The 27,863-nt window shown below is 47.1% G+C and overlaps 1 protein-coding gene across 3 annotated transcripts in view; it reads right to left on the minus strand.

Annotated features, from left to right (window-relative positions):
* The window catches only part of CHUK (component of inhibitor of nuclear factor kappa B kinase complex), a 496,520-nt gene that overhangs the window by 102,235 nt on the left and 366,422 nt on the right, over positions 1-27,863 (minus strand). For all 3 annotated transcript variants that reach the window (XM_075349105.1, XM_075349104.1, XM_075349106.1), the window contains one exon: positions 20,741-20,843. In XM_075349105.1, the coding sequence (XP_075205220.1) occupies positions 20,741-20,843 (103 nt within the window). The remainder of the gene's footprint in view (positions 1-20,740; positions 20,844-27,863) is intronic.

The raw sequence follows: 27,863 nt of genomic DNA on the forward strand, positions 1-27,863 counted from the left end.
GGGCAAACAAAGCACGGGGCAAACAAAGCACGGGGCAAACATGGGAGCATGGGGCATATACAAACAGAGCACGGGGCATCAGAGCACAGGGCATACAGAGCACGGGGCAAACATGGGAGCACGGGGCATATGCAAACCGAGCACGGGGCAAACATGGGAGCATGGGGCAAACATGGGAGCACGGGGCATCAGAGCACGGGGCAAACATGGGAGCACGGGGCATATGGAAACAGAGCACGGGGCATCAGAGCACGGGGCATACATGGGAGCACGGGCAGGGCCGTATTTGCCATTAGGCACCCGTGGTCCCGTGCCTGGGGCGGCACTTTCTGGCAGCAAAAAAAAATTATTTTTTTTTTTTACATCCCCCGCCCCCCGCCCCTCCCTCCGTTACACAGTTTAGTGAATCCGCTGTGTTCTCAAGGGGGGGTTGAGACGGAGGAAAGACGCACTTGTTTATTTGTTGTTACAAAAACACGGCAGGTGCCAGGCACAGTGATCTGATTGACCCCGGAAGTTTCAGCGCGTGCACTTCCGGGTCAGAGGCGCGTGGGCGCGTCAATCACCTCACTGCCCCGTACTGCAGCGTCCAATGCTCCAGACGACACACGCCGCTTAGGAGGACGCGACTGAAGCTGGAGCCAGCCAGAAGAGGATAATCACAAGAGCAGGGCAGCCGGCAGCGGAGCAGGTATGAGCTAAGGCAGAGCCTAGAATGTATGGGCACCTTACAGGTTAGTTGGTGATTGTTGCGATGCCTTTTTCCACTATAATCATGCAAGGAGGGCCCTGTACCCGCCCCTTCTTGTCGCTAAAGCTACAGACAGGGCATGAGGGGGAGAGGAAGACTAATGCTACGGGGGGGGTTAAATAAGCTAATACTGGAGGTGGGATGTAGAGAGGTTGACACTGGGGGAGGCTGAGGGGAGAGAGGCTGATACTGGGGGAAGCTGGGGGGAGGGAGGCTGATACTGGGGGGAGAGAGGTTGATACTGGGAGAGACTGGGGGGAGAGAGGCTGATACTGGGGGAAGCTGGGGGGGAGGGAGGCTGAGGGGAGGGAGGCTGGGAGGAGAGAGGCTGAGGCGACAGAGGCTGAGGCAGGCTGAGGAGAGAGAGGCTGAGGCTGGGGGAGGCTGAGGAGAGAGAGGCTGAGGCTGGGGGAGGCTGAGGGAGGCTGAGGAGAGAGAGGCTGAGGCTGGGGGAGGCTGAGGAGAGAGAGGCTGGGGGAGGCTGAGGAGAGAGAGGCTGGGGGAGGCTGAAGAGAGAGAGGCTGAGGCTGGGGGAGGCTGAGGAGAGAGAGGCTGAGGCTGGGGGAGGCTGAGGAGAGAGGCGCTGAGGCTGGGGGAGGCTGAGGAGAGAGAGGCTGAGGCTGGGGGAGGCTGAGGAGAGAGAGGCTGAGGCTGGGGGAGGCTGAGGAGAGAGAGGCTGAGGCTGGGGGAGGCTGAGGGGAGAGAGGCTGAGGCTGGGGGAGGCTGGGGGGAGAGAGGCTAAGGCTGAGGGAGAGAGGCTGGAGGGAGGGAGGCTGAGGCTGGGTTGAGAGAAGCTGGGGGGGAAGGAGGCTGAGGCTGGGGGGAGAGAGGCTGAGGCTGGGGGAGAGAGGCTGGGGGGAAGGAGGCTGAGGCTGGGGGAGAGAGGCTGGGGGGAAGGAGGCTGAGGCTGGGGGCAGAGGCTGGGGGGAGAGAGGCTGAGGCGGGGGGAGAGAGGCTGGGGGGAGAGAGTCTGAGGCTGGGGGAAGAGAGGCTATGGCTGGGGGGAGGGGCTGGGGGGAGAGAGGCGGGATAAGGGGGCCTATTGCTGTAGAGGGGGTTTAGGGTTTACAGAGTGAGTGCAAGGGACAGAATCTCTGGGAAAAGTAAGGACTCAGTATGGAGAGGGGGGAGGCTGGGGGGAGAGAGGCTGAGGCTCGGGGAGAGAGGCTGAGGCTGGTGGGAGGCTGGGGGGAGAGAGGCTGAGGCTGGGGGGAGAGAGGCTGAGGCTGGGGGGAGAGAGGCTAAGGCTGGGGGGAGGCTGGGGGGAGAGAGGCTGAGGCTGGGGGGAGAGAGGCTGAGGCTGGGGGGAGGCTGGGGGGAGAGAGGCTGAGGCTGGGGGGAGGCTGGGGGAGAGAGGCTGAGGCTGGGGGGAGAGAGGATGAGGGTGGGGGGAGGCGGGATAAGTGGGCCTATTACTGTAGAGGGGGGGTTCAGGGGGCCTATTGCTGTAAAGGGGGTTTAGGGTTTACAGAGTGAGTGCAAGGGACAGAATCTCTGGGAGAAGTAAGGACTCAGTATGGAGAGGGGGCAATATGGAGAGCTCATTATAGAGAAGGGACAGCATGATGATTCAATATGGGGAGGGGCAGTGTGAAGACTCAGTATGGAAAGGGGGCAGCATGGGTGGGCTCGGTACGGAGTGGAGCAATGAAGGGGACTCGGTAAGAAAAATAGGATAGTGTGGGGGGGTTTTAGCATTAGGCGTGAGGTAGCTTGGCGGTCTCAGTATGATGAGTAGGGCAGCATGGAGGTCTCATTATGAAAGAGGCAGGCAGCATTGGGAGCTCATTATGGAGAAGGGGCAGCATGGGAGTATTGAGAGGGGCAGTGTGAGGGCTAAGTACGGACAGGGGCAGCATGAATGGGGCATTTTGAGGACAGTGTGCAGATCATGAATAATAATTAAGGCAGGTGTGGTGGGTATAATTTATAAGGGGGGGACAATGTGCCATTTTTACTTAGGCTGCTTTCATAGCTCCGGTTTCTGCAATGCGGCACAATCCGGCACTTTGCAGGAAAATAGCAACCGTTTTTTTTTGCTGCCGGTTGCGTTTTCCTGCATAGACTTTAATTAGTGCCGCATGACCTTGCGTTCCATCCGGTTTTTGCCGCATGCGGCAGATTTAGCCGATGCGGCGGCCGGATGGAACGTTGCCTGGCATGTTTTTTTCGTGCGGCAAAAAAACCCGCATTGCGCCTCATCCGACCGATGCGGCGTATTTTTCAATGCATGCCTATGGCGGCCGGATGCAGGAAAAACCGCATCCGGACGCCGCATGCGGTTTTTGCCACTGCGCATGCGCAGTAGCATGCCGCAAGCGGCAAAAACCGGACAGGCCGCATGGGAAAAACTTATGCAAAGGATGCGGTGTTTTCACCGCATCCGTTGCATAGCTTGCACAGCTGGATTGAGCCGCACAGCTCAAGCCGGATGTGTGAAAGCAGCCTTATTAGTGGTCAGTGTGACATTCATAGTATACAAGGGCGGACAGTGTAGTGGGAATATTTTATAGGAAAGGATAGCGTGGAAGCCATGTGCTGTAAGAGAGGCATAGTGTGGAGTAATTTTTTTTTGGCTTGCAGGGAGCACAGTGAGGAGCAATATTTTTTTCAGGGGCACAGCATGGGGCTTATTTAAAGGGAACCAATCACCAGGATTTTCCTATATAATATAAAGCCAGTGCTATACTGGCACTATCAGGCTGATTCTATACATACCTGTAGTGGGCAGCTCGGATGTTTCGGTTTTCAAATCCAAGAAAGTGAAGGTTAAAAATTTGTAAGCTTTTTGAGTGACAGTTGCACTGCAGCAGATAATAGCGGGGTGGATTATGCATAAGGATTCCCACCCCCCTGCCTGTTGTTCCTCCCTCTCTCTGGCTCTATGCTAATTTTTCTATTCACTAAGATGGCGTCGGAGTTGACACGTCGCATAGTGCTCATCTCCAGCACAATCTTTGTGACGCCCGTGTTACCCCGTTACCAGGTTTCCAGGGGTGGCACGATGTCCTATTCGGCAGTTAATCGCGAAGATCAGCTGATCTCCACTGCTGTTGTGACCGCATGCGCCGCCCTCTCAGCCACAAGAATATAATAACAGGGGGTAACACGGGTTCAAAGCAGAGGCTGACAATGGAGGAGATGGGAGGATTAACCCCTCCCTCTCCTCTGCAGCGCCCGTTCTCAGCTTCACAGCTGTGACCCGATCACAAGATCGGGTCACAGTCGCATGACACTCGGCTCACACTCGCAGCAGAGCCTGAGCCAGGGGTCATTAGCATATCGCATCCCATGCTCTTGCATCGGATGCCATACGCTCATGTGATTCCAGCCTAAAAGTCATAGTCCTGTCTCCTAAGCTGTGCACTTTTAAGGGGTCTTTTGCACAATCTATGGGGGTCTCAGAACCCAGACCCGCAGTAATGTGCTCAGAATTAATGGACCTAAAACATAGAGTTCTCCAAAAAGATAAGGTATTTTTTAAATGTTCAATAGTGCTACTGCCTGCACCATCAGTGCTGTGGTTACTGTATAGTCCACAGTCTGATGATGGCCGGTAACAACTCCTGGTATCTCCTTGCCATTGTTACAGACATACTAGGAGCTGAAGTTTCATGTCAGACATCTTGAATTCAAATTGGTTCTGGTGATGTAATCAAGTACCAATAGTAGTTCTGGTGATGTAGCAGTGATATGAGGTTGGTTCTGGTGATGTAGTCGTTTAGATGTAGCAATATTTAATTTATTAGACTTGATAGTAGATTATTATAGGGTCATTGTGCCAGACTAAATATATAGCTGTCTGAGTCCATATGTCAGCTAAACGAGTATGTGACTAAAGCCCCCATACACTATAGGCGTCCCATCATTTGGCTGGCAGCTATCTCCCTGACTCCCCCATACACTATAGACAGGTGTCCCATCACTCGGCTTGCAGCTATCTCCCTGGCTCCCCCATACACAGGAGCACTTACTTTAAGTGCTCGTGTTCTCTATAAGACAGACACTACTACACATCTCTGGCAGTGACTCATCTCTTAGAGAAATAAAGGATCCACGGTAGGAAATTGGACCTGTTGGGTCCTCATCTCCCTGAGAATCAGACTGTTGGCCAATCCTATAAATATTTCAAAAGACTGACCTGCACATCCTACAAGTGTGTATAGGTGCCAGCTGAAAAAACCTAGCAAATACAAAATGGATACAGCCGCACACTAAATGCCATCAATGTATAAGGGAACTCTGGTACTGCATTACTGCTATATGAAAAAATGAGATTTTTAGTTTATGAATTGGCCAATGCATGTAAGCCCGGACACCAAACGGCAAGGTAAATCTCAATATTCCGGGTCCCTACAGAAACCTTGCCGCTTGGTTTCCGGGCTTACATGCATTGGCCAATTCATAAACTAAAAATCTCATTTTTTCATATAGCAGTAATGCAGTACCAGAGTTCCCTTATACATTGATGGCATTTAGTGTGCGGCTGTATCCATTTTGTATTTGCTAGGTTTTTTCAGCTGGCACCTATACACACTTGTAGGATGTGCAGGTCAGTCTTTTGAAATATTTGCAGTGAGTTTTTTTCTGACTGAGCACTCCGCCCTATAAACCAGGCTGTGTTCACAATCCTTATACCAGGAGTCCTAGCTGCCCAGACATGGAGGTTAGTCCAGATAGTGGCATTTCAAGTTAGATTTTTAGTCTAGCTGCCCAGACATGGATGTTTTTAACCTAGATAGTGGCATTTTAGTTAGGGACCCGGAATATTGAGATTTACCTTGCCGTTTGGTTTCCGGACTTACATGCATTGGCCAATTCATAAACTAAAAATCTCATTTTTTCACATAGCAGTAATGCAGTACCAGAGTTCCCTTATACATTGATGGCATTTAGTGTGCGGCTGTATCCATTTTGTGTTGGCCAATCCTGTCTATCTCCGGGTTCACACTTAGAAAACAGTTTGAAGGTAGTATATCAATTAGTTACACCCAAGGCTACCTCAATTAGTATATCTAAAAACAATTTTTTAATGAAATAGATTAAAACAATTTAGAATTCCACCTGTGAAAATGTGACACACACAAAACATCCCAGGACCATGATACAGCCTCAATAGTATTCACCTATGGAACACAACGGTTGTTCCAATTTTATATCACTCATGGGATTCAACAGTTAGAAAGATCTCTAAATGACCCTCCTTCTCTCTTTCCTCTACCTGCCAATGGAGATATAACCAAGGTTACACGCACCCTAACGGTAAAAAGGTGCCCCCATTCCTCGGCGGCTTTCCCTCCTATGATATCCCTATACTCCCTTCTTATCGGGTAGTCTAAGGGGCTATACCATCAAATAGTGAGGGAATATAGAAAATAGTATACACTTATCTGAGATAATTCAGGTCAAAAAATTCGTTAGCGTTTGTTTCTCCCTTGAGGTGAAGGTGTCCCGGCTTTCATGGTCCTCAACCCAATACTATAAAATCAAAAAAGGTCTCGACGCGTTTCTCCCCATTACATCCACTGGGGTTCATCAGGAGACGATATTTAATAAGGGGCACAATCGCCAGAGAGTTTTCAGAGGGCTACTTGTTCTGCAGCACGCACCTCTCCATGCAGATGTATCGCATGGACGACCATCAAGGGAGAAACAAACGCTAACGAATTTTCTATCTCCGGGTTCAGCCAACTGTAGTCTGTGTACGAGCACCTTAACTACTGTATCTAAAGGGTATGTGAACTGTAAGGCTGTGCGCGCACGTTGCATAATTTCATGAATTTACGCTGTGTATTTGCACTGCAGCGTAAATGCATGCGTCCTGCGTCCCCTGCACAATCTATGAAGATTGTGCATAATCCGTGCGCACAATGCTTTTTCGAATTTTTCGAACACAGCGATTTGAGTCAAAATGACAAAATCTCTGCATTTAAAAATCCAGCATGTCACTTATTTGTGCGCTTTGGATGCTGCTCCCACTCGGTCTATGGGAGAGGCAGCATCCCGAGCGCATGAAATCGGCATCTATTCTGCAGACACACTGCATCCATTACGCAGTGTTTCTGCAGCGATTTAAAGTGCACATGCACTGCCAAATCGCTGCAGAATTTGCAGCATGGACACGACGCAACATGTGCACATAGCCTAAGGGGTACTTTGCACACTACGACATCGCAAGCCCCCGCCCCCGTCGCAGCAATGATATCGTGTGATAGCTGCCGTAGTGAACATTATCGCTATGGTAGCTTCACATGCAATCACCTGCCCTGCGACGTCGCTCTGGCCGGCGACCCGCCTCCTTCCTAAGGGGGCGGATCGTGCGGCGTCACAGTGACGTCACACGGCAGGCGGCCAATAGAAGCGGAGGGGCAAAGATGAGCGGGACGTAAACATCCCGCCCACCTCCGTCCTTCCGCATAGCCAGCGTGATCCACGGTGACGCAGGTAAGCTGATGTTCCTCTCTCCTGCAGCTTCTCACACAGCGATGTGTGCTGCCGCAGGAACGAGGAACAACATCGTACCTGTCGCTGCAGCGGCATTATGGAAATGTCGGACACTACACCGATGATACGATTACGTCGCTTTTGCGCTCGTTAATCGTGTCATAAAGGATTTACACACTTCGACAACGACGCCGGATGTGCGGCACTTTCGATTTGACCCCCACCGACATCGCACCTGTGATATCGTAGTGTTCAAAGTACCACATCCTTTGAGTTTTTCAGGCGGAGGACTGGTTAGCAAATACTACCATATTTTTTATTTTTTAAAATTGAAATTCTATTGTGCTAGTGAGAAAGTGCAGATCTTCGTTCTTTTAGCATTTAGTACTTTTTAAAGTGTGTTACAGAGTAGCTCTACCTTACATACATGTCGTGTGCACAGACTCATACTTTTACGCTGTCAGTAAGGGGCGCAACCACTTAAAGTGCCTAGGGCAGCACAAAGGCCAAATACAGCCCTGAGCACGGGGCATACATGGAAGCACGGGGCATATGCAAACAGAGCACGGGGCAAACATGGGAGCACGGGGCAAACATGGGAGCACGGGGCAAACATGGGAGCACGGGGCAAACATGGGAGCACGGGGCAAACATGGGAGCACGGGGCAAACATGGGAGCACGGGGCAAACATGGGAGCACGGGGCAAACATGGGAGCACGGGGCAAACATGGGAGCACGGGGCAAACATGGGAGCACGGGGCAAACATGGGAGCACGGGGCAAACATGGGAGCACGGGGCAAACATAGGGAGCACGGGGCAAACATACGGAGCACGGGGCAAACATACAGAGCACGGGGCAAACATACAGAGCACGGGGCAAACATACAGAGCACGGGGCAAACATACAGAGCACGGGGCAAACATACAGAGCACGGGGCAAACATACAGAGCACGGGGCAAACATACAGAGCACGGGGCAAACATACAGAGCACGGGGCAAACATACAGAGCACCGGGCAAACATACAGAGCACCGGGCAAACATACAGAGCACCGGGCAAACATACAGAGCACCGGGCAAACATACAGAGCTCCGGGCAAACATACAGAGCACCGGGCAAACATACAGAGCACCGGGCAAACATACAGAGCACCGGGCAAACATACAGAGCACCGGGCAAACATACAGAGCACGGGGCAAACATACAGAGCACGGGGCAAACATACAGAGCACGGGGCAAACATACAGAGCACGGGGCAAACATACAGAGCACGGGGCAAACATACAGAGCACGGGGCAAACATACAGAGCACGGGGCAAACATACAGAGCACGGGGCAAACATACAGAGCACGGGGCAAACATACAGAGCACGGGGCAAACATACAGAGCACGGGGCAAACATACAGAGCACGGGGCAAACATGGCTGCAAGGATGGGGGAAACGTGCAAAGAGGGAGAGAAACATGGCTGCAAGGATGGGGGAAACATGACTGCAAGGATGGGGGTAAACATGACTGCAAGGATGGAGGTAAACATGACTGTAAGGATGGGGTACGTTTAGCAGGAAGGGAAACATGCCAGGAAGGGGTACACTTACCAGTATGGGGGATACATTTACCAGAATGGGGGGAAACATGAAAAAATGGGGGGAAACATGCCAGGATGGGGGTACATGAACATGCCAGGATGAGGAAAAATGCCAGGATGGGGAACATTTAGCAGGAAAGGGGACGTTTACCAGGATAAGGGAACATGCTTGGATGAGGGACATTTACCAGGATGGGGTCATTTAACAGCATGGGGAAACATGCCAGGATGGGATACATTTACAATGATGGGATACATTTACAATGATGGGGTACATTTACCAGGATGGGGAATATGCTGGGATGGGGTACATTTACCAGGAATGGGGTACATTTACCAGGAATGGGGTACATTTACCAGGATGGGGAATATGCTGGGATGGGGTACATTTACCAGGATGGGGTACATTTACCAGAGTGGAGGACATTTACCAGGAAAGGGGTACATTTACCAGGATGGGGCCATGATGTGGACAAATATACCAGAATGTAGGAAATATATATCAGGATGGGGGACATGTTTACCAGGAAGTGGCCAGGAAGGGGGACAGAACTACACAATGAAAGGGGAGGGGAGCAACTCGTACGTCTTTATGGGATTTCAAGATGTTCAGACTTTGAAATGTAAATGTGGATTACAGGGTTACATCTGATTGCATTCCAGGCTAAAATCTCTGTCTAATATGCTGCAATTTTTTCCAGAAAGATCAATCCAACTGCTGTGTCTGGAAAGGGCAGGGGCTAAGCTTCAATGTGTGGTAAGCATGCATGAGCGTGATGCCCCCTGCTGAAGAGAAGAGAAGACGGCAAAGGTAAGGTTAAAATCAACTATTTACATAATAGGATTGGTTGGCACTTCGGGAAAAAAAATGGGTTTAGGGCTACAGTTTGGGCACTCGGCCTGTAAAAGGTTCGCCATGACTGATATATATAATACATACATACACACACAAAATAGAAACCAGAAGTTTGGTTTCTGATAAGTTTATTGCCAACATCTGAGTTAGGCTGCTTTCAGACTTGCGTTGTTTTGCATCATTTGCAATCCGTCGCCTTGATGAAATACGGTATCCTGCAAAATATTTTGCAGGATTCCGTTTTTTCCCCATAGACTTGTATGGACAACGGATTGCAACTGATGGGCTTGCGTTGCATCCGCTGGGCGGCAAAAACGCAGTATGTAATTTTTTTGAGCGGCGGAATCCTTTTGTTTTCACTGCGCATGCTTATCTTTAACCCCTTAAGGACGAAGCCAGTTTTGTCCTTAATGCCCAGGCCATTTTTTGCAATTCTGACCAGTGTCCCTTTATGAGGTTATAACTCTGGAATGCTTCAACGGATCCCAATGATTCTGACATTGTTTTTTCGTGACATATTGTACTTCATGATAGTTATAAATTTAGAACGATATTTTTTGCTTTTATTTGTGAAAAAATCGGAAATTTGATGAAAATTTTGAAAATTTTGCAATTTTCAAACTTTTAATTTTTATGCCCTTAACCCAGAGAGTTATGTCACACAAAACAATTAATAAATAACATTTCCCACATATCTACTTTACATTAGCGCAATTTATGAAACAAAATGTTTTGGGGTTAGGAAGTTAGAAGGGGTTAAAGTTCATCTGCAATTTCCCATTTTTTGAACAAAATTCACAAAACCATTTTTTTAGGGACCACATCACATTTGAAGTGACTTTGAGAGGCCTAAGTGACAGAAAATACCTAAAAGTGACACCATTCTCAAAACAGCACCCCTCAAAGTACTCAAAACCACATCCAAGAAGTTTATTAACCCTTCAAGTGCTTCACAGGAACTAAAGCAAAGTGGAATGAAAAAAAGCAAAAAATAAAATTTTACCTAAAATGTTGCTCTACCCCAAATTTATTCACTTTTAGAAGAAATAACACAACAAAATGAACCCCAAAACTTGTTACCCACTTTCTTATGAACGCGCCAATACCCTACATGTGGTCAGAAACCTTTGTTTGGACAAATGGGAGGGCTCGGAACAGAAGGAGCAATATTTGAATTTTGGAAAGCAAATTTGGCTGAAATAGATTGCGGGCACCATGTTGCATTTACATGTCCGCTAAGGTACCTAAACAGCAGAAACCCCTCACAAGTGACACCATTTTGGAAACTAGACCCCTTAAGGCTTCTATCTAGGGGTATAGTGAGCATTTTGGATCCACAGGTACTTCACAGATTTTGATAACGTTACGTTGTCACATTGAAAATTTTCATTTTTTTCTCAAAAATGTTGCTTTAGCATCAATTTTTTCACTTTTTCAAGAGGTAATTCCAAAAATTTGACCCCAATGTTTGTTACCCACTTTTTTATGAGCGCGGTGATACCTCACTTGTGGTCTGAAATCTTTGTTTGGAGAAATGGGAGGGCTTGGAACGGAAGGAGCAATATTTGAATTTTGGAAAGGAAATTTGGCTGAAAAAGATTGCGGGCACCATGTCGCATTTGGAGGACCCCTAAGGTACATAAACAGCAAAAAAACACCACAAGTGACCCCATATTGGAAACTAGGCCCCTCAAGGAATTTATCTAGATGTTTGGTGAGTACCCTGAACCTCCAGGTGCTTTACAGAAGTTTATAATGTTGAGCCATGAAAATAAAAAAATAAAATTTTACCACAAAATTGTTACTTCAACCAGGTAGCTTTTTTTTTCACAAGGGTAACAGGAAAAAAATCACCATGAAATTTATTGCGCAATTTCTCCTGAGTTTGTTCATATCTTGTACGTGGTGGAAATCAACTGTTTGGGCACACTGCAGGGCTCGGAAGGGAAGGAGTGAAATTTGACTGCAAAATTGGCTGGAATCAATAGCGGACGCCATGTTGCATTAGGAGAGCCCCTGAGGTGCCTAAGCAGTGGAGGTCCCCCACAAGTGACCCCATTCTGGAAAATAGACCCCACAAGGAATTTATCTAGATGTTTGGCGAGTACCCTGAACCCCCAGGTGCTTCACAGAAGTTTATAATGTTGAGCTGTGAAAATAAAAAAAATATATTTTTACCACAAAATTGTTACTTCAACCAGATAGCTTTTTTTAACAAGAGTACACGGAAAAATATCAGCATAAAATTTATTGTGCAATTTCTCCTGAGTATGCTGATACCTTATGTGTGGTCGAAATCAACTGTTTGGGTGCACAGCAGGAAGGGAAAAAGTGCCATTTGACTGCACAATTGGCTGGAATAATTAGCGGACGCTATGTCGCATTTGGAAAGCCCCTAAGGTACCTAAACAGTGGAGGTCCCCCACAAGTGACCCCATTCTGGAAATAAGACACCTCAAGGCTTTTATCTAGGTGTATATTGAGCATTTTGAATCCACGAATACTTCACAGAATTTGATAAGCTTAGGTTGCCATATTGAAATTTTCATTTTTTTCACAAAAATGTTGATTTAGCGACACATTTTTCACTTTTTCAAGAGGCAACAACAAAACGTGTACCCCACAGGTTGTTATCTAATTTCTTGTGAGCGCAGGGATACCCCACATGTGGCCAAAAACCTTTGTTTGGATAAATGGGAGGGCTTGGAATGGAAGGAGCACCATTTGAATTTTGGAAAAGTTGAAGTAAATTGCGAGCACCATGTCACATTAGCAGGGCCCCTTGGGTACCTATACATCAGAAACCCCCCACAAGTGACCTCATTTTGGAAACTGGACCCCTCAAGGATTTTATTCAGGAGTATAGTAAACATTTTGAATCCACAGGTACATCACAAAAATGTTGCTGTAGCAACAAATTTCTCACTGTTAAGGGGGCTTTACATGCTGCGACATCGCTAATGCGGAGTCGTTGGGGTCACGGAATTGGTGACGCACATCCGGCCGCATTAGCGATGTTGCTGCGTGTGACACCGATGAGCGATTTTGCATCGTTGCAAAAACGTGCAAAATCGCTCATCGGTGACATGGGGGTCCATTCTCGATTATCGTTACTGCAGCAGTAACTATGTAGTTCGTCGCTCCTGAGGCAGCACACATCGCTATGTGTGACGCCGCAGGAACGAGGAACCTCTCCTTACCTGCCTCCCGGCCGCTATGAGGAAGGAAGGAGGTGGGCGGTATGTTCCGGCCACTCATCTCCGCCCCTCCGCTTCTATTGGGCAGCCGCTCAGTGACGTCACTGTGACGGTGCACGGACCGCCCCCTTAGAAAGGAGCGGTTCGCCGGTCACAGCGACGTCGCCGGGCAGGTAAGTATGTGTGACGCGTCTGCGCGATGTTGTGCGGCACGGGCAGCGATTTGCCCGTGTCGCACAACAGATGGGGGCGGGTACCCACGCTAGCGATATCGGGACCGAAATCGCAGCGTGTAAAGTAGCCTTTAGGCTATGTGGCCATGATCCAGCGACACGGCGTCTAGTACCCAGTGTCAGCCTTCCTGCAGAAATGTGAGTGTTGTCCACGAGAGAACGCAGCTGCCCATGCCCAAGATTTGGGTTCAGGCTGCTGTGGACTTTAGTTCTATTCTACCTGCAAAGAACACTCATCTCCACAGCATAAATTGACATGCTGAGGCTCGGGAAGCTGCGCGACAGGTCGATTTATGCTGCGGAGAAAAGAAACACAGTGGGCACGGGATTTCTAAAAATCCTGCCACTGTGCTTCTACTGCACAACGCAGCGTTTTGGACGCAGGGAAAACACTCTGCGCTCAAAACGTTGCAAACCCTGATTGTGGGCACACAGCGTAAAATGCTACAATGGTTGAATGGATAGATGGCAAACATATATAACGTTCCACCCCCCTGCATATTCTAAGCTGGCGCCCTTTAGTGCCTTTCATGTGACACTAAAGGATGCCTAGCCTTGTATTTAGCCCAAAAAAAAAAAAAAAAATTAAAATAAATGACGTGGGGTCCCCCCTATTTTTGATAGACAGCTAGGGTAAAGCAGACAGCTGTAGCCTGCAAATCACAGCTGACAGCTTCATCTTGTCTGGTGATCAATTTGGAGGGCTCCCCAAGCTGTTTTTTTTTAATTATTTATAAATAAATAATTAAAAAAAACCAAAACAAACGTGGGGTCCCCCCAAATTAGATCACCAGCCAAGGTGAAGCTGACAGCTGGGGTATGGTATTCTCAGGATGGGAAGAGCCATGGTTATTGGACTCTTCCCAGCCTAAAAATAGCAGGCCGCAGCCGCCCCAGAAGTGGCGCATCCATTAGATGCGCCAATTCTGGCGCTTCGCCCCAGCTCATCCCGCGCCCTGGTGCGTTGGCAAACGGGGTAATAAATGGGGTTGATACCAGGTGTGTAATGTCACCTGGCATCAAGCCCAGCAATTAGTTATGTCACGGCGTTTATCAGATACCCGACATAACTAATTGACAGTAATAAAAAAAAAAATTGACAACAAAAAAAAATTTATTTGAAAACACACTCCCCAAAACATTCCCTGACTGACCAATTTATTGAAAAGAAAAGAAAAAAAAAATCCGCTGTAATCCATTTGGACGTCCCACGTCGACTCTGGACCTTCTAGAATATGGGGGACACGTTCAGGGAACGTATCCCCCATTTTCTAGTATTGCAGACCCTCCATTTGAGGAGAGTGGGTGCAAAGAATCTGCACCCACCCTCCCTGGGTCACAGCTGCAGTGTGCCGAGCAGCAGCAGCAGCCAGCGTCCTGAACACAGGAAGCTGACAGCCGCGCTCTGCACATGTGACCGGCGTCTGCTGTGAAGGAGCCGGAGGAGGGGGCCGCGGGGGATCAGCGCTCCGACAGGTATGTATGACACCGGGGAACACCGGGGGGGATAGGGGGGGACCCGGCAGGGCCTAGGGAGCAGGTTTCTGTCGCATGTGTTATGGCACATACGACAGAAACCATAAGAAAAGTGTAAATGCGGCCGGCGCGCTGCTGTGCTCGCCGGTGCGCGCGGCCATCTTGGATTTTCAGGAGGGGGTTGGGGGTCGGGGGGGGCACTTTGGGGATACCGAGGGGACCAGAGGGAACCGGGAAAAAGATTTATCTCCCTTCTGGCATGTTTGATCATGCCAGATGGGAGATAAATCATTTTTTACCGGCGCGGTCATTTACTATAACTTGATGATCGGTATACGGTGTATACCGGTCATCACGTGACTGGGGACCGGAAAAACCGGCCCGAATCATGATCTCCAGGGTCTCAGCTACCCCCGGTAGCTGAAACCCCGGAGATTTTCTGACGCTGGGGGGCGCTATACACTTATTTCTGCCCGCCGTTTTAAAACGGCAGAAAGGAATAAGTACCCTTTTTTGGTGCAGTTTTAAAACGTAACGCGGACGTAATGGGGTTAATCATTGAAATCAATGTCTCTCTCGGCAGCCAAACGATCAGTTGATCGGCTGGCAGCTTTTGTGAACGATCAGCTGATCACCCGGCTTTTGTGAACGATCAGCTGATCGTCTGGGTACTGTGAACAACAGCTGATTGCCCGGCGGCCGGCTTTTCTAAACGATCAGCTGATCGCCTGGGTACTGTGAACATCAGCTGATCGCCCGGCTTTTAGTAAATGATCAGCTGATCGCCCGGTGGCCGGCTATTGTGAATGATCAGTTGATCGCCCGGCTATTGTGAACGATCAGCTGATCGCCTGGGGTAAACAATAAAAAAAAAAAAAACAAAAAAAAACAAAACAGATTTTTTTTGCAGCATCAGTAACATCAGTTGTGCCACTATCAGCAACGCATCCGTTGCATCAGTCACACAACGGATTGCAACTGATGCAAAACGACACAAGTGTGAAAGCAGTCTTGATTAGACACACCAGTGGATGTATTTTAATGCACACCTGAAACACTGTTTCTTTATGTAGCATCATGGGAAAGTCAAAAGAAATCAGCCAAGATCTCAAGGAGAGAATTGTGGACTTACACAAGTCTGGTACATCTTTGGGGGCAATTTCCAGATACCTGAAGATGCCTTGTTAATCTGTGCAAATAATTATACGCAAGCACAAACAAGATGGGAATGTCCAGCCAGCAGTACTTTTGCAGGAAAAAGGGAGAGGCTTTAAAGCCTAACACCACCAACCCCACTGTGAAACACAGGGGTGCAAGCATCATGTTGTGGGGTTATTTTGCTGCAAGAGGGACTGATACACTTCACAAAATATTTTGGCAGGGCACAGCGGCGCAGCTAATTTAGTTCATGGGCCAACCGAATCAAAATAATTTCAATATAAAACTAACCTATAAGCATAGCATCAGGTGCATTGACTTTCTTGACATCAATATTTAATTTGACTCCAACAATTTGGTACAGACTAAAGTACATCGGAAGTTCAAGTCAGTCAATGCCCTGCTGCATGTTTCATCTGCCCATACTCCAGCTACTATACGCGCCGTCCCGACCGGCCAGTTCCTGAGGACTAACTAAAGAATGTATGTCTGGAACACCAATGTTGTGAACATGGTGAAAGACTCAAAAAAACATAACTATACAAATCGGATAAAGAGTTGCACACAAGTCACAATGTATATGGGAATGATGAAATGCAAAACTTCTATGGGAATACTAGACTGAAAAATACAATGAACTACCTGAAAAAGTGAAAAAACATGAAAAATGGAATATGCATAACTGCTATGAATAATAGGAATATAAGAGATGTTTAGCCATTGCATTGATCAATGCAAAAGATCCCCCAAACCAACGCCAAGGTAATCTCTATTTTTGGGGTCCCCAGCCTACATGTAACCTCACCTGCAGTTAAAAAACTTGCTCTATATGGGAAGGAAAGGACCAAGCTATATATGCGAAGTGAAACAAATGGCTGTGGGCGGGGCAGGGTTCTCAGACAAAAAGGGCATACTAACTAAAGAATGTATGTCTGGAACACCAATGGTGTGAATATGGTGCAAGACTCAAAAACATAACTATACAATAGGATAAAGAGTTGCACACAAGTCACAATGTATATGGAAATGATGAAAAGCAAAACTGCTAAGGGAATACAAGACTGAAAAACTATCTGAAAAGTGAAAAAAACATGAAAAATGGAATATGTTTTTGAGTCTTGCACCATGTTCACACCATTGGTGTTCCAGACATATTATCTTTAGTTAGTATGCACTTTTTGTCTGAGAACCCTGCCCCACCCACAGCCATTTGTTTCACTTCACATACAGTCATATGAAAAAGTTTGGGCACCCCTATTGATGTTAACCTTTTTTCTTTATAACAATTTGGGTTTTTGCAACAGCTATTTCAGTTTCATATATCTAATAACTGATGGACTGAGTAATATTTCTGGATTGAAATGAGGTTTATTGTACGAACAGAAAATGTGCAATCCGCATTTAAACAAAATTTGACCGATGCAAAAGTATGGGCACCCTTATCAATTTCTTGATTTGAACACTCCTAACTACTTTTTACTGACTTACTAAAGCACTAAATTGGTTTTGTAACCTCATTGAGCTTTGAACTTCATAGGCAGGTGTATCCAATCATGAGAAAAGGTATTTAAGGTGGCGACTTGTAAGTTGTTCTCCTATTTGAATCTCCTATGAAGAGTGGCATCATGGGCTCCTCAAAACAACTGTCAAATGATCTGAAAACAAAGATTATTCAACATAGTTGTTCAGGGGAAGGATACAAAAAGTTGTCTCAGAGATTTAAACGGTCAGTTTCCACTGTGAGGAACATAGTAAGGAAATGGAAGAACACAGGTACAGTTCTTGTTAAGCCCAGAAGTGGCAGGCCAAGAAAAATATCAGAAAGGCAGAGAAGAATGGTGAGAACAGTCAAGGACAATCCACAGACCACCTCCAAAGACCTGCAGCTTCATCTTGCTGCAGATGGTGTCACTGTGCATCGGTCAACAATACTGCGCACATTGCACAAGGAGAAGCTGTATGGAGAGTGATGCAAAAGAAGCCGTTTCTGCAAGCACGCCACAAACAGAGTCACCTGAGGTGTGCAAAAGCACATTTGGACAAGCTAGTTACATTTTGGAAGAAGGTCCTGTGGACTGATGAAACAAAGATTGAGTTGTTTGGTCATACAAAAAGGCGTTATGCATGGAGGCAAAAACAACACGACATTCCAAGAAAAGCACTTGTTACCCACAGTAAAATTTGGTGGAGGTTCCATCATGCTTTGGGGCTGTGTGGCCAATGCCGGCACCGGAAATCTTGTTAAAGTTGAGGGTCGCATGGATTCAAGTCAGTATCAGCAGATTCTTGACAATAATGTGCAAGAATCAGTGACGAAGTTGAAGTTACGCAGGGGATGGATATGTCAGCAAGACAATGATCCAAAACACCGCTCCAAATCTACTCAGGCATTCATGCAGAGGAACAATTACAATGTTCTGGAATGGCCATCCCAGTCCCCAGACCTGAATATCATTGAACATCTGTGGGATGATTTGAAGCGTGCTGTCCATGCTCAGCGACCATCAAACTTAACCGAACTGGAATTTTGTAAACAGGAATGGTCAAACATACCTTCATCTAGGAACTCATTAAAAGCTACAGGAAGAGACTAGAGGCTGTTATTTTTGCAAAAGGAGGATCTACAAAATATTAAGGTCACTTTTATGTTGAGGTGCCCATACTTTTGCAGCGGTCAAATTTTGTTTATATGCGGATTGCACATTTACTGTTAGTACAATAAACCTCATTTCAATCCAGAAATATTACTCAGTCCATCAGTTATTAGATATATGAAACTGAAATAGATGTTGCAAAAACCCAAATTGTTATAAAGAAAAAAGGTTAACATTAATAGGGGTGCCCAAACTTTTTCATATGACAGTACATAAGCTTGGTCCTTTGCTACCCATACAGAGCAAGTTTTTTAACTGTAGGTGAGGTTACATATAGGCTAGGGCCCCCCAAAATAGAGATTGCGTTGGTTTTGGGGCTCTTTTGCATTGATCAATACAATGGCTAAATATCTCTTATATTCCTATTATTCATAGCAGTTATGTATAGTCCATTTTTCATGTTTTTTCACTTTTTCAGATAGTTCATTGTATTTTTCAGTCTAGTATTCCCATAGCAGTTTTGCGTTTCATCATTCCCATATACATTGTGACTTGTGTGCAACTCTAGTTCCTGAGGACTAGGTGGATCTGTTCCTCCCACCTTTCGTTTGAGATACAATCATCTGATCTCAGACGCTGCTTCCAGGACAGTGGCTACAGCAATAGGTGCATTAAGAAAAAATACCTAAGTGCCAAGAGGACCTCGCTCACCCAATTGCTTAAATATATCCTGAAAAAGTATCAATCCGACCCTCACGTTCATTTCATTGGCATATAATGACTATTAGAGCACCATGTGGGGGATTATGAATAAATATTGGCCTGTACTCCGGTCCGATCCTACCTCGGCTAAGGTGCTCACTGAGACTCCCCTCATGACGGCCCGACATGCCAAAAATCTTCAGGATATTTTGGTTAGAAGCCACTATGTACCTCCTATCTCCAGTCGTTTTAGCACCCATGGCCCAACGTTGTTTTTTTTCCCTACGGCCGGTGTTTGGCATGCTCTAATATCTTGCGAACTACTACATTTACCACCTCTGATGCTAGACATATGCTGGTATATCACATTTAATACAACTCACGAGGTATACTATGCCACTTGTCCATGCTCCCTGAGCTACGTGGGACTCCCCTCCCGTGAGCTCCACGTACGAGTCAGGGAGCATGTTCGCGATATTGGAGCAGCCAAAACAATCACGGACATTACTTTGCCAAAGACACTCTCTCGTCACTTCAAGAGATCTCACGCCTGTGATTCCTCTTCTCTTAGGCTATGTGCGCACGTGTGCGCTCTGCACTGCACACAAAAGGTGAAAAGCTCCGTTCTGAAGCGCATGGTGCCTGCAGAATTCGTGCACTCTGCATGCTGCCTCTCCCTATAGACAGCATGCAAAGCGCACGAAAGAAGTGACATTTCACTTCTTAGAACGCACGCTTCTGGCAGCAGCCGAATCGCTGCGTTCTAATACGCCACGTGCACACATCTCCTGCACAATCTTCATAGATTGTGCTGGGGACGCAGGACGCATGCAGTTACGCTGCAGTGCAGATCGCAGCGTAACTGCATGCAATACGCACACGTGCGCCCATAGTGCGAGGAATTGACACTGTCTGCGGGGTGTCCAGAGATGGTGATCTTAAGAGATGCCTAATACAAATGGAGGCTTGGTGGATCACCACCGTGGTCCCTAATGGGTTGAACAAAGCCATCAGTTTTACTTACTTCCTGTGAGTAGGGCACGATTTTGTGTTTTGGTGTTATTTTTCATTTTTTTTTTATCGTATGTGATTTAATTTTTTTTATCTTTCACCATTCTTGTGCATGTGATACATCATGTCCTTGATTCTGGTGTTGTTTTTTGTCTGGCCTTTATTATTAATGTCATCACGTTTTCTCTTTACTAGAGTATATATTTGGATACACTGAGTTATCTTTTCCACGGAGGACCTCTGCTCTTATTTGGACGTCACCGGGAATCATCTCTATGATATTTTCTATTGTTTATGCTTTAAATAACATATGTTGTGTACTCATATTTTGTCCACCTGGATGTCTTAAATACTGGCATATACGTGCTATTCTTTTTCCTCATTGGTCCCCCTTTTGGAATATTTTGATTCAACTATTTTTTACTCTGCTAGCACTTATCTGTCCTTTAGATATAGCATTTGGCTTACACTCCTTATACCTTGTTATGTGCCTGCATTCCTCAGTTGCTTCCTCCCATTGCCTTGCCAGCGGTTCATCTTGCTGAGGCGCATGCGTGGTTGCTTGGGTGACGCGTCCCCGCACCGCATGGGTGCATTCCACCTTGGTGGTCCGGTTGCAACTGTATTATTTTTTTTAATATTCCAAGACATCACATCTCTTTTTTTAAATGTTAACAATGCTCTATGCCCTCAAAGTTGTACTACTGTACTACAGCACTAGACTTACCAATAAAATTCACACGATCCGACAGGTGCCTTGGCTGGAAGGGTCCTTCATAAGCGGTTTTACTTTTGTCAAACAAGTATACCATGTAGCTGTCCCACCCTCTCTATGTGCATAAAGAAAAAGAAAAAATAGTTTTCATTAAATATTGCTTATTTGGTAAAGATGTTAGAGCCAGAATAATACCACCTGTAAAACGGTTATCAGACTTTCTATCGATGGCCTATAATGGATGAAAAACTGTGGCTATGACTGGTTCTGCAAACAACTGAAATAGATGAGCAGGTGTAAGTTGCGATATTAATCAATATAACACAAGTATGTACACTGTAGCCCCTTCATTCTGCTTTTTAGACTGGAGTCAAACTTGTGAACATCGTATCGCACTGCCCCGATCGTCCGCTGATCTCCTGACACGAGTGTGTCAGCTTCATGTTTTTCTATGCAGCTGACACGCTCCCGTCAGGAGAGCTGCGGCCAGATCCTCGCGTGAGTTACACTTAAAGTGAACCTGTCAGGTGCAATATGCACCCAGAAGCACGAGCAGTTCTGGGTGCATATTGCTAATCCCTGCAACTAGTAGCATAGATAAAGAGGTCTTTAGAAAAAGTATTTCTAAAGATCCCATATGATATGCTAATGAGGCCAGCGACTAGTCGCAAGGGCGTTCATTCCCTTGGCTAGTTGGCCCCCTTTCATGTAAGCATGCTCCTGTGGGCATGCTAACATGCTAATGAATGCGCTGCTTCAGAGGATGGTTGCGCTCACCGCTCTGCTGCCATTGCATCCAACTCCTGGATTTCGGCTCAGTGTACATGATCCCGGAGTTTTGGTCATGAGCACTCTGAAGTCGGTTGTATGTGTCCTGGCTTCAAACTCTAGTAGTGTGCATGTCCGAAAGTCTTGAATCATGCGCACTGAGTCGAAATCCAGGAGTCTGACGCAATGGCAGCGGAGAGGTGAGCGTAACATCCTCTGATGATCGCATTCATTAGCACATCCACAGGGGTGTGCTTACATGCTAAGGGGGTAAACTGGCTAAGGGTACCTTCACACTTTAGCGATGCAGCAGCGATCCGACCAGCGATCTGACCTGGTCAGGATAGCTGCTGCATTGCTACATGGTCGCTGGTGAGCTGTCAAACAGGCAGATCTCACCAGCGACCAGTGACCAGCCCCCAGCCAGCAGCGACGTGCAAGCGACGTGCAAGCGACGCTGCGCTTGCACGGAGCCGGCGTCTGGAAGCTGCGGACACTGGTAACTAAGGTAAACATCGGGTATGGTTACCCGATGTTTACATTAGTTACCAGCGCACACCGCTTAGCTTAGCGCTGGCTCCTTGCTCTCCTAGCTACAGTACACATCGGGTTAATTAACCCGATGTGTAATGCAGCTACATGTGCAGAGAGCAGGGAGCCGCGCACAATGCTTAGCGCTGGCTCCTTGCTCTCCTAGCTACAGTACACATTGGGTTAATTAACCCGATGTGTACAGCAGCTACATGTGCAGAGAGCCGGAGCCGGCAGCACAGGCAGCGTGAGAGCTGCGGAGGCTGGTAACTAAGGTAAATATCGGGTAACCACCTTGGTTACCCGATGTTTATCTTGGTTACAGCTTACCGCAGCTGCCAGATGCCGGCTCCTGCTCCCTGCTCGCTTTATTTCGTCGCTCTCTCGCTGTCACACACAGCGATCTGTGTGTCACAGTGGGAGAGCGCCTTTGAAGAAAACGAACCAGGGCTGTGTGTAACGAGCAGCGATCTCGCAGCAGGGGCCAGATCGCTGCTCAGTGTCACACACAGCGAGATCACTAATGAGGTCACTGCTGCGTCACAAAAAGCGTGACTCAGCAGCGATCTCGGCAGCGAGCTCGTTGTGTGTGAAGCACCCCTAAGGGAACTAACACCCTTGCGACTAGTCGCTGGTCTCATTAGCATATCATATGGGATATTTAGAAATACTTTTTCTAAAGACCCCTTTATCTATGCTCCAGTACTGGAGCCAAACAGGTAGATCAAAAAAAAACATGAAAGACTCTAAAAATAGAGAAACAATGTAGTTTCCATTTGTGTACCAGAAGTAAGTATCCAGTATAATTAACTGTTAGGGTATGTTCACATTTACATGTTGCATTTGGCAGTGCCTCCAAAGTGAAAGGTACTTCTTTACTTGCAGATTTGAAGCAGTTTCAGATCTGCAGCATGTCAAACTGTTTCAGAAATTTTGCAACATTTTTTACCCAAACAACTGGAAAACACAAACGTATAATTTTAATGAAGCATTTTCCCTATCAAGAACACTTTTTTTATTTTTAAAAACTCGTTTTATTAAACATTATACAACATTATACAACATAAGGTTATATCACAGAACAAAAGAAAAAAAAGCAATTCTCATTGCTCATTAATACGGTCTGGCAAAGTTATCATTGCCCTTAATATGCAATCTAATATCTTAACCAAACACTTAAGATATGCATGCCAGACACCAAATATCACATAATTAATCAGGAGACTATTCCTCATCGCAGGGGGTCTAATATGAGTCAAAAAACAATGTCTATTTTGTACGCCACTCGCATAAGCTACATTCACACGATCATTCCATTTTTGCGGTCCGCAAAAAACAGTTTTGTTTTTCCACAGATGCATCCATGTGACATCCATGTGATAACTGCACCCGTCCCGTTCCATACACGGTCCTTGTGACTTCCGTTTTTTTTACAGACCGCAAAAAAATTCAAAAAACAAAAAAACACAGAAGGAGGGTTACATGCAGTCCACGGTATCTGTCCAGATGCTCATCATCATATAAAGTCGATGGGGAACAGAATTCGGCGCAATGGGGTAGGACCAAGCGCTACATACTCACCGATCACCGGGGCAGCTCACACTGCTCCCGCGGCAGCTCTTTCTTCTTCCCAGACAGGCTGCTTATTAGGCATACATATTCACTGCTTCCCTCGATTACCAGCATCTGCGATTTGTTGGAGTCAGACACGCCCTCATGCTGTGTGACCGCTCTTTGACTGCAACCAATCACAGCTGCTTGTGGGTGGGTCTATATCATACGATAAAATAAATAACTTAAAAACAAAAAAAAACAACGTGCACTTTCACCCAATTTTGATACCCAGCCAAGATAAAGCCTCACAGCTGGGGGCTGGTATTCTCAGGCTGTGGAGACCCACGTTATTGGTAGCCCCCCAGCCTAAAAATAGCAGCCTGTAGCCACCCAAGATTGCGCATCCATTAGATACGACAATCACAGCTTTACCCGGCTCGTCCAGATTGCCTTGTTGTGGTGGTGTGACGCCCTGGCCTATCAGGTCGTCACAAGGTATTGTGCAATCTGCCCTTCTGCACAGTATCCATCTCCTCCTTGGTTATGGGTCCCTGACCTTTGGTGTTGCCAAGAACAAGCTAATCAAAATCCTAGGAACACTCTGCACCACACCCACCAGACACACCAGTGGCTAACCTGAAGGGAATAGGGTTGCCCACTGGGGGGTTGGTTAAGGGGAGGTCGCCGGGGATAGTTACAAGGGGCAAAGACTGTCGAGGAGGACAGTCGATGGCCTTGTGCTATCACCGGTCAGGGGCCAGGGCACAACGGGGTACGTGGACCCTAGGCCAGGAAGTAGCTTCAGGCATCCTGGTAATTTACCAGACGAGGACAGAGCCGTCAAGATCCGTTCTCCACCCGCTCCAAAATCGGGGTACTAGCGCAATGAGGGGGATATGACTTTCCCACTACATAGTCCAGAAAATCCCAAGTGTGAACCCAGAGAGCAAGCTCACCCAGTTAGCCACACTGGTGAGCGGGACCCGACTAGTTTTATGCTAAAAAGGGACCAGTTAGAAGAAAAGGTGCCAAGGAAAAGGTCACAGACTAACAGGCAACACCAACGGGCATGGTATCCAGGCGTGCTCCCTCCAAGCTGCAGCGGTGTCAAGAACTTTGGTTTACCACAGTTGTCGGTTTCAGCGTTATTGGACTGAGTGAGTACATAAGTGACTCTTACCGTCCCAACGGCACCTCCCCGTTGCCCTCATCGAGTCCTGGGGCATTCCCCCTACCTGTGGAGGGGTTAAACACCTGGCTGCCCACACCATCGCCACCGGGTACTCCCAACTGCAGCGGTGGTACTCCACCTTACCACACACTATGGGTGGCGTCACAAACTTTCTACATCCTCCCTTCTAAATCTTCCCCTTTTATTCCGAGTGGCCGCGCGACCCCGATCCCCGGGTTCGGAGACCCCTCGAGCCACCGCGCATACGGATCCGAGCAGCAGCGGCAGGCTTCTGACGTGGGGGCGGCACAGTGGCAATAGGGGTAATAAGGAGCATTAAGTGCTAAATTAGTAATGGAAGGTGTCTGAGACCCCCATATAATATCAGCCAGCAGCCACCCGGATTTGCCGCATCCATTAGTTGCGACAGTCCCGGGACTTTACCTGGCTCTTCCCGACTACCCTGGTGCGGTGGCAATCGGGGTAATAAGGAGTTAATAGCAGCCCATAGCTGCCACTAAGTCCTAGATTACTCATGGCAGGTGTCTATGAGACACCCCCTAATCACTAATCTGTAAGTGAAAGTAAATAAATACTAACACCTAAAAAATCCTTTATGTGAAATAAAAGACAGCCCTTTATTAAAGGGAACCTGTCACCAGATTTTTCACTATTAAATTAAAGTGTCACCTTGTGCCCTGACTCCCCTTCCAGACCCCAAAAATAACTTTAAAAAACATGACAGGTATGCTAATTACCTGTGTGGCTCAGATGGGCGTGCTCATTTTCTGCTCCTGTCCCCCCTCCTGCCGCTGTTCGCCTTCCTACTTTCTTGATTGACGTGATGACGCCTCAGTCGTCTTCCTCGTTGCATTTTCAAATCTCGCGCCTGTTCAGTTATGCCTGCTCGCGCAGGCACAGTTCGCTCTGCCATATTGCGGACAGAGCAGAAAAAACAGCTGCCCTCGCGCACGCCGATGAGCTAAATGCGCAGGCGCGAGATTATGGTCGGCGCTGCGCATGACATCACCAGCGTCATCCTCATACCCGACCATAATCTTGCGCCTGCGCATTAAGCTCACCGGCACGCACGAGGGCAGCTATGTTTTCTGCTCCGTCTGTGATATGGCAGAGCGAATTGCGCCTGCGCGAGCCGACATAACTGCACAGGCGCAAGATTTGAAAATGTCAGTGACGAGCGCTGACGTCCGGAGTGCAGCGGACTTAATCACCGCAGGTAATGAACTTAGCTAACCTCCGCAAGCAGATACTGACACACTGTGGTGCAAGCAGCTGCGAGGATGGCGGGGGAGTGAGACACAGACTGCAGGGGCACATGACTGTTCCATGTGGCTTCCGGGAATTTTGCGGACCCATTGACTTGTATTGTGTCACGGTCCGCAATTACGGAACAGAATAGAACATGTTCCATAATAACAGAAAGGACATACGGCATCCGATGTGTTTTTTTGTAGGAACAGATGGCACACAGAAGTGCTTCCATGTGCCATCCGATCCTACACAAAAGACATTGAAAAGATGGTCTTGTCAGTAGGGCCACAAAAAAAAGGAACCGACCAGGACAAACGGAATGGTTGTGTGAATGAGCCCTTATAGGAAGATGCAGTATTTACCATATTGACCCACCGTGAAATCTTTGGGGATCCTCTATCCATCTCATGGTGTTCGCCTTGCAAACCAAAAACAGTTTCCCTCAAGGGTAGTGAGGTCAGGTCTCCTCATCAAGGATTCCTAATAAACCTACCTTTGGGCAGAGTAGTACAGGGCATTGTATGATTTTGATGAGGATAGTTGTGATTAGAGATGGGCAAACCCAAAGATGTTAGGGTTCGGCGGGTGCAGCCAGGCTAGAAAAAAAAAAATCCAATTCGGGACCAGACTTTAACATCTGCAGAACCCCTTAAGATTCAATGGGGACCAGGACATTGTGCTGTAAAATAGCCCTTTATCCTATTCCCTGGGACTTCCGGTGTGAAGCCAGTCTTCTGCTGCACAGTACGTCAGAGTGTCTGTGTGGCTGGAAACTCAGGGGTAATAAATATAGCACAGACAGGAAAATGTCTCAATCGCATGTGCCAGTGGATCCAAGCAGGCATTACCAGCAGAGGCTTTCGCAGACTCAACAAACAGTCCTGAGAAGGTCGAGTAAAAGAGTTGCAGCAGGAAGGATTTTAAACTAGATTATAAGGATATATCTTGAATTCCAGCAGTAGCTGCTGTGAATTGCTGCCATCTTCCTCAGCTTGTAGGCCCTTGCTCCCCAAGAGACATTTTTGATGCAAAAATGCCTACAGCAAATACTTAAAGGGGTAGTCCCAATGCCAAAGTAATTTTTATTCTAAATCCCTATTTATTCAGTGCCATAATCTAAATTATTTTCTAATAAACTTGCATTAAAAATGCTCTCTCTTTCCCTTACTGCATTATTTAACTGCACTGTTATTTTTTTCCCACTTATTTTTTGATGACGCTTCTTTGGAGAATCCCAGTGCATGCTGTGTCAAACAGGGACAAAGGCAGAGATCACTATCATAGCATCTGTCCCCTGCCTGAAACGAAGAGTCCTCTGCAAAGCATGTTTCAGGGGCTAGGCTGGTGCCTGTGTGCTGTGCACAATGACATCTTGCTCTCTGTTGTCGGTTCAAATCAGTAACGAGGGAGCAACAGAGCAGTGTTAGACTATGCAGAGAACAGTATCGTCCCCACAGGTGATGGTCACTGGTCTCTGCATGCTGGGTATTCTGATACAGCTCTGTTACCAGCTCTTTACTGCTGATCTGTACTGACAACAGAGAGAGAGCGAGCTGTGATTGTGCACCTCACACAGGGACTAGCCCAGCTCTTGAAACATGTTACTGATGATGCTTTGTTACAGGGAGGGGAAAGAGGCTGCATCAGTGATCGCCTACAGTGAGGGCTACAAAGAAATAACACAATACCTACAATCAAATATGGTGGTGGATTAAAGATGTTTATTCAGATTCTGGCGTTGGCGTTGAGATTTTGGGTCGAAATTAGAGATTGGAAACCCCGCAGATGTTTGGGTTCTGACGGACTTAAGAAAAAAAAGAAAAAAAAAAGTCCTGCGCG

Source organism: Anomaloglossus baeobatrachus, chromosome 5 (genome assembly GCF_048569485.1).
Source record: "Anomaloglossus baeobatrachus isolate aAnoBae1 chromosome 5, aAnoBae1.hap1, whole genome shotgun sequence".
Lineage (NCBI taxonomy): Eukaryota > Metazoa > Chordata > Amphibia > Anura > Aromobatidae > Anomaloglossus > Anomaloglossus baeobatrachus.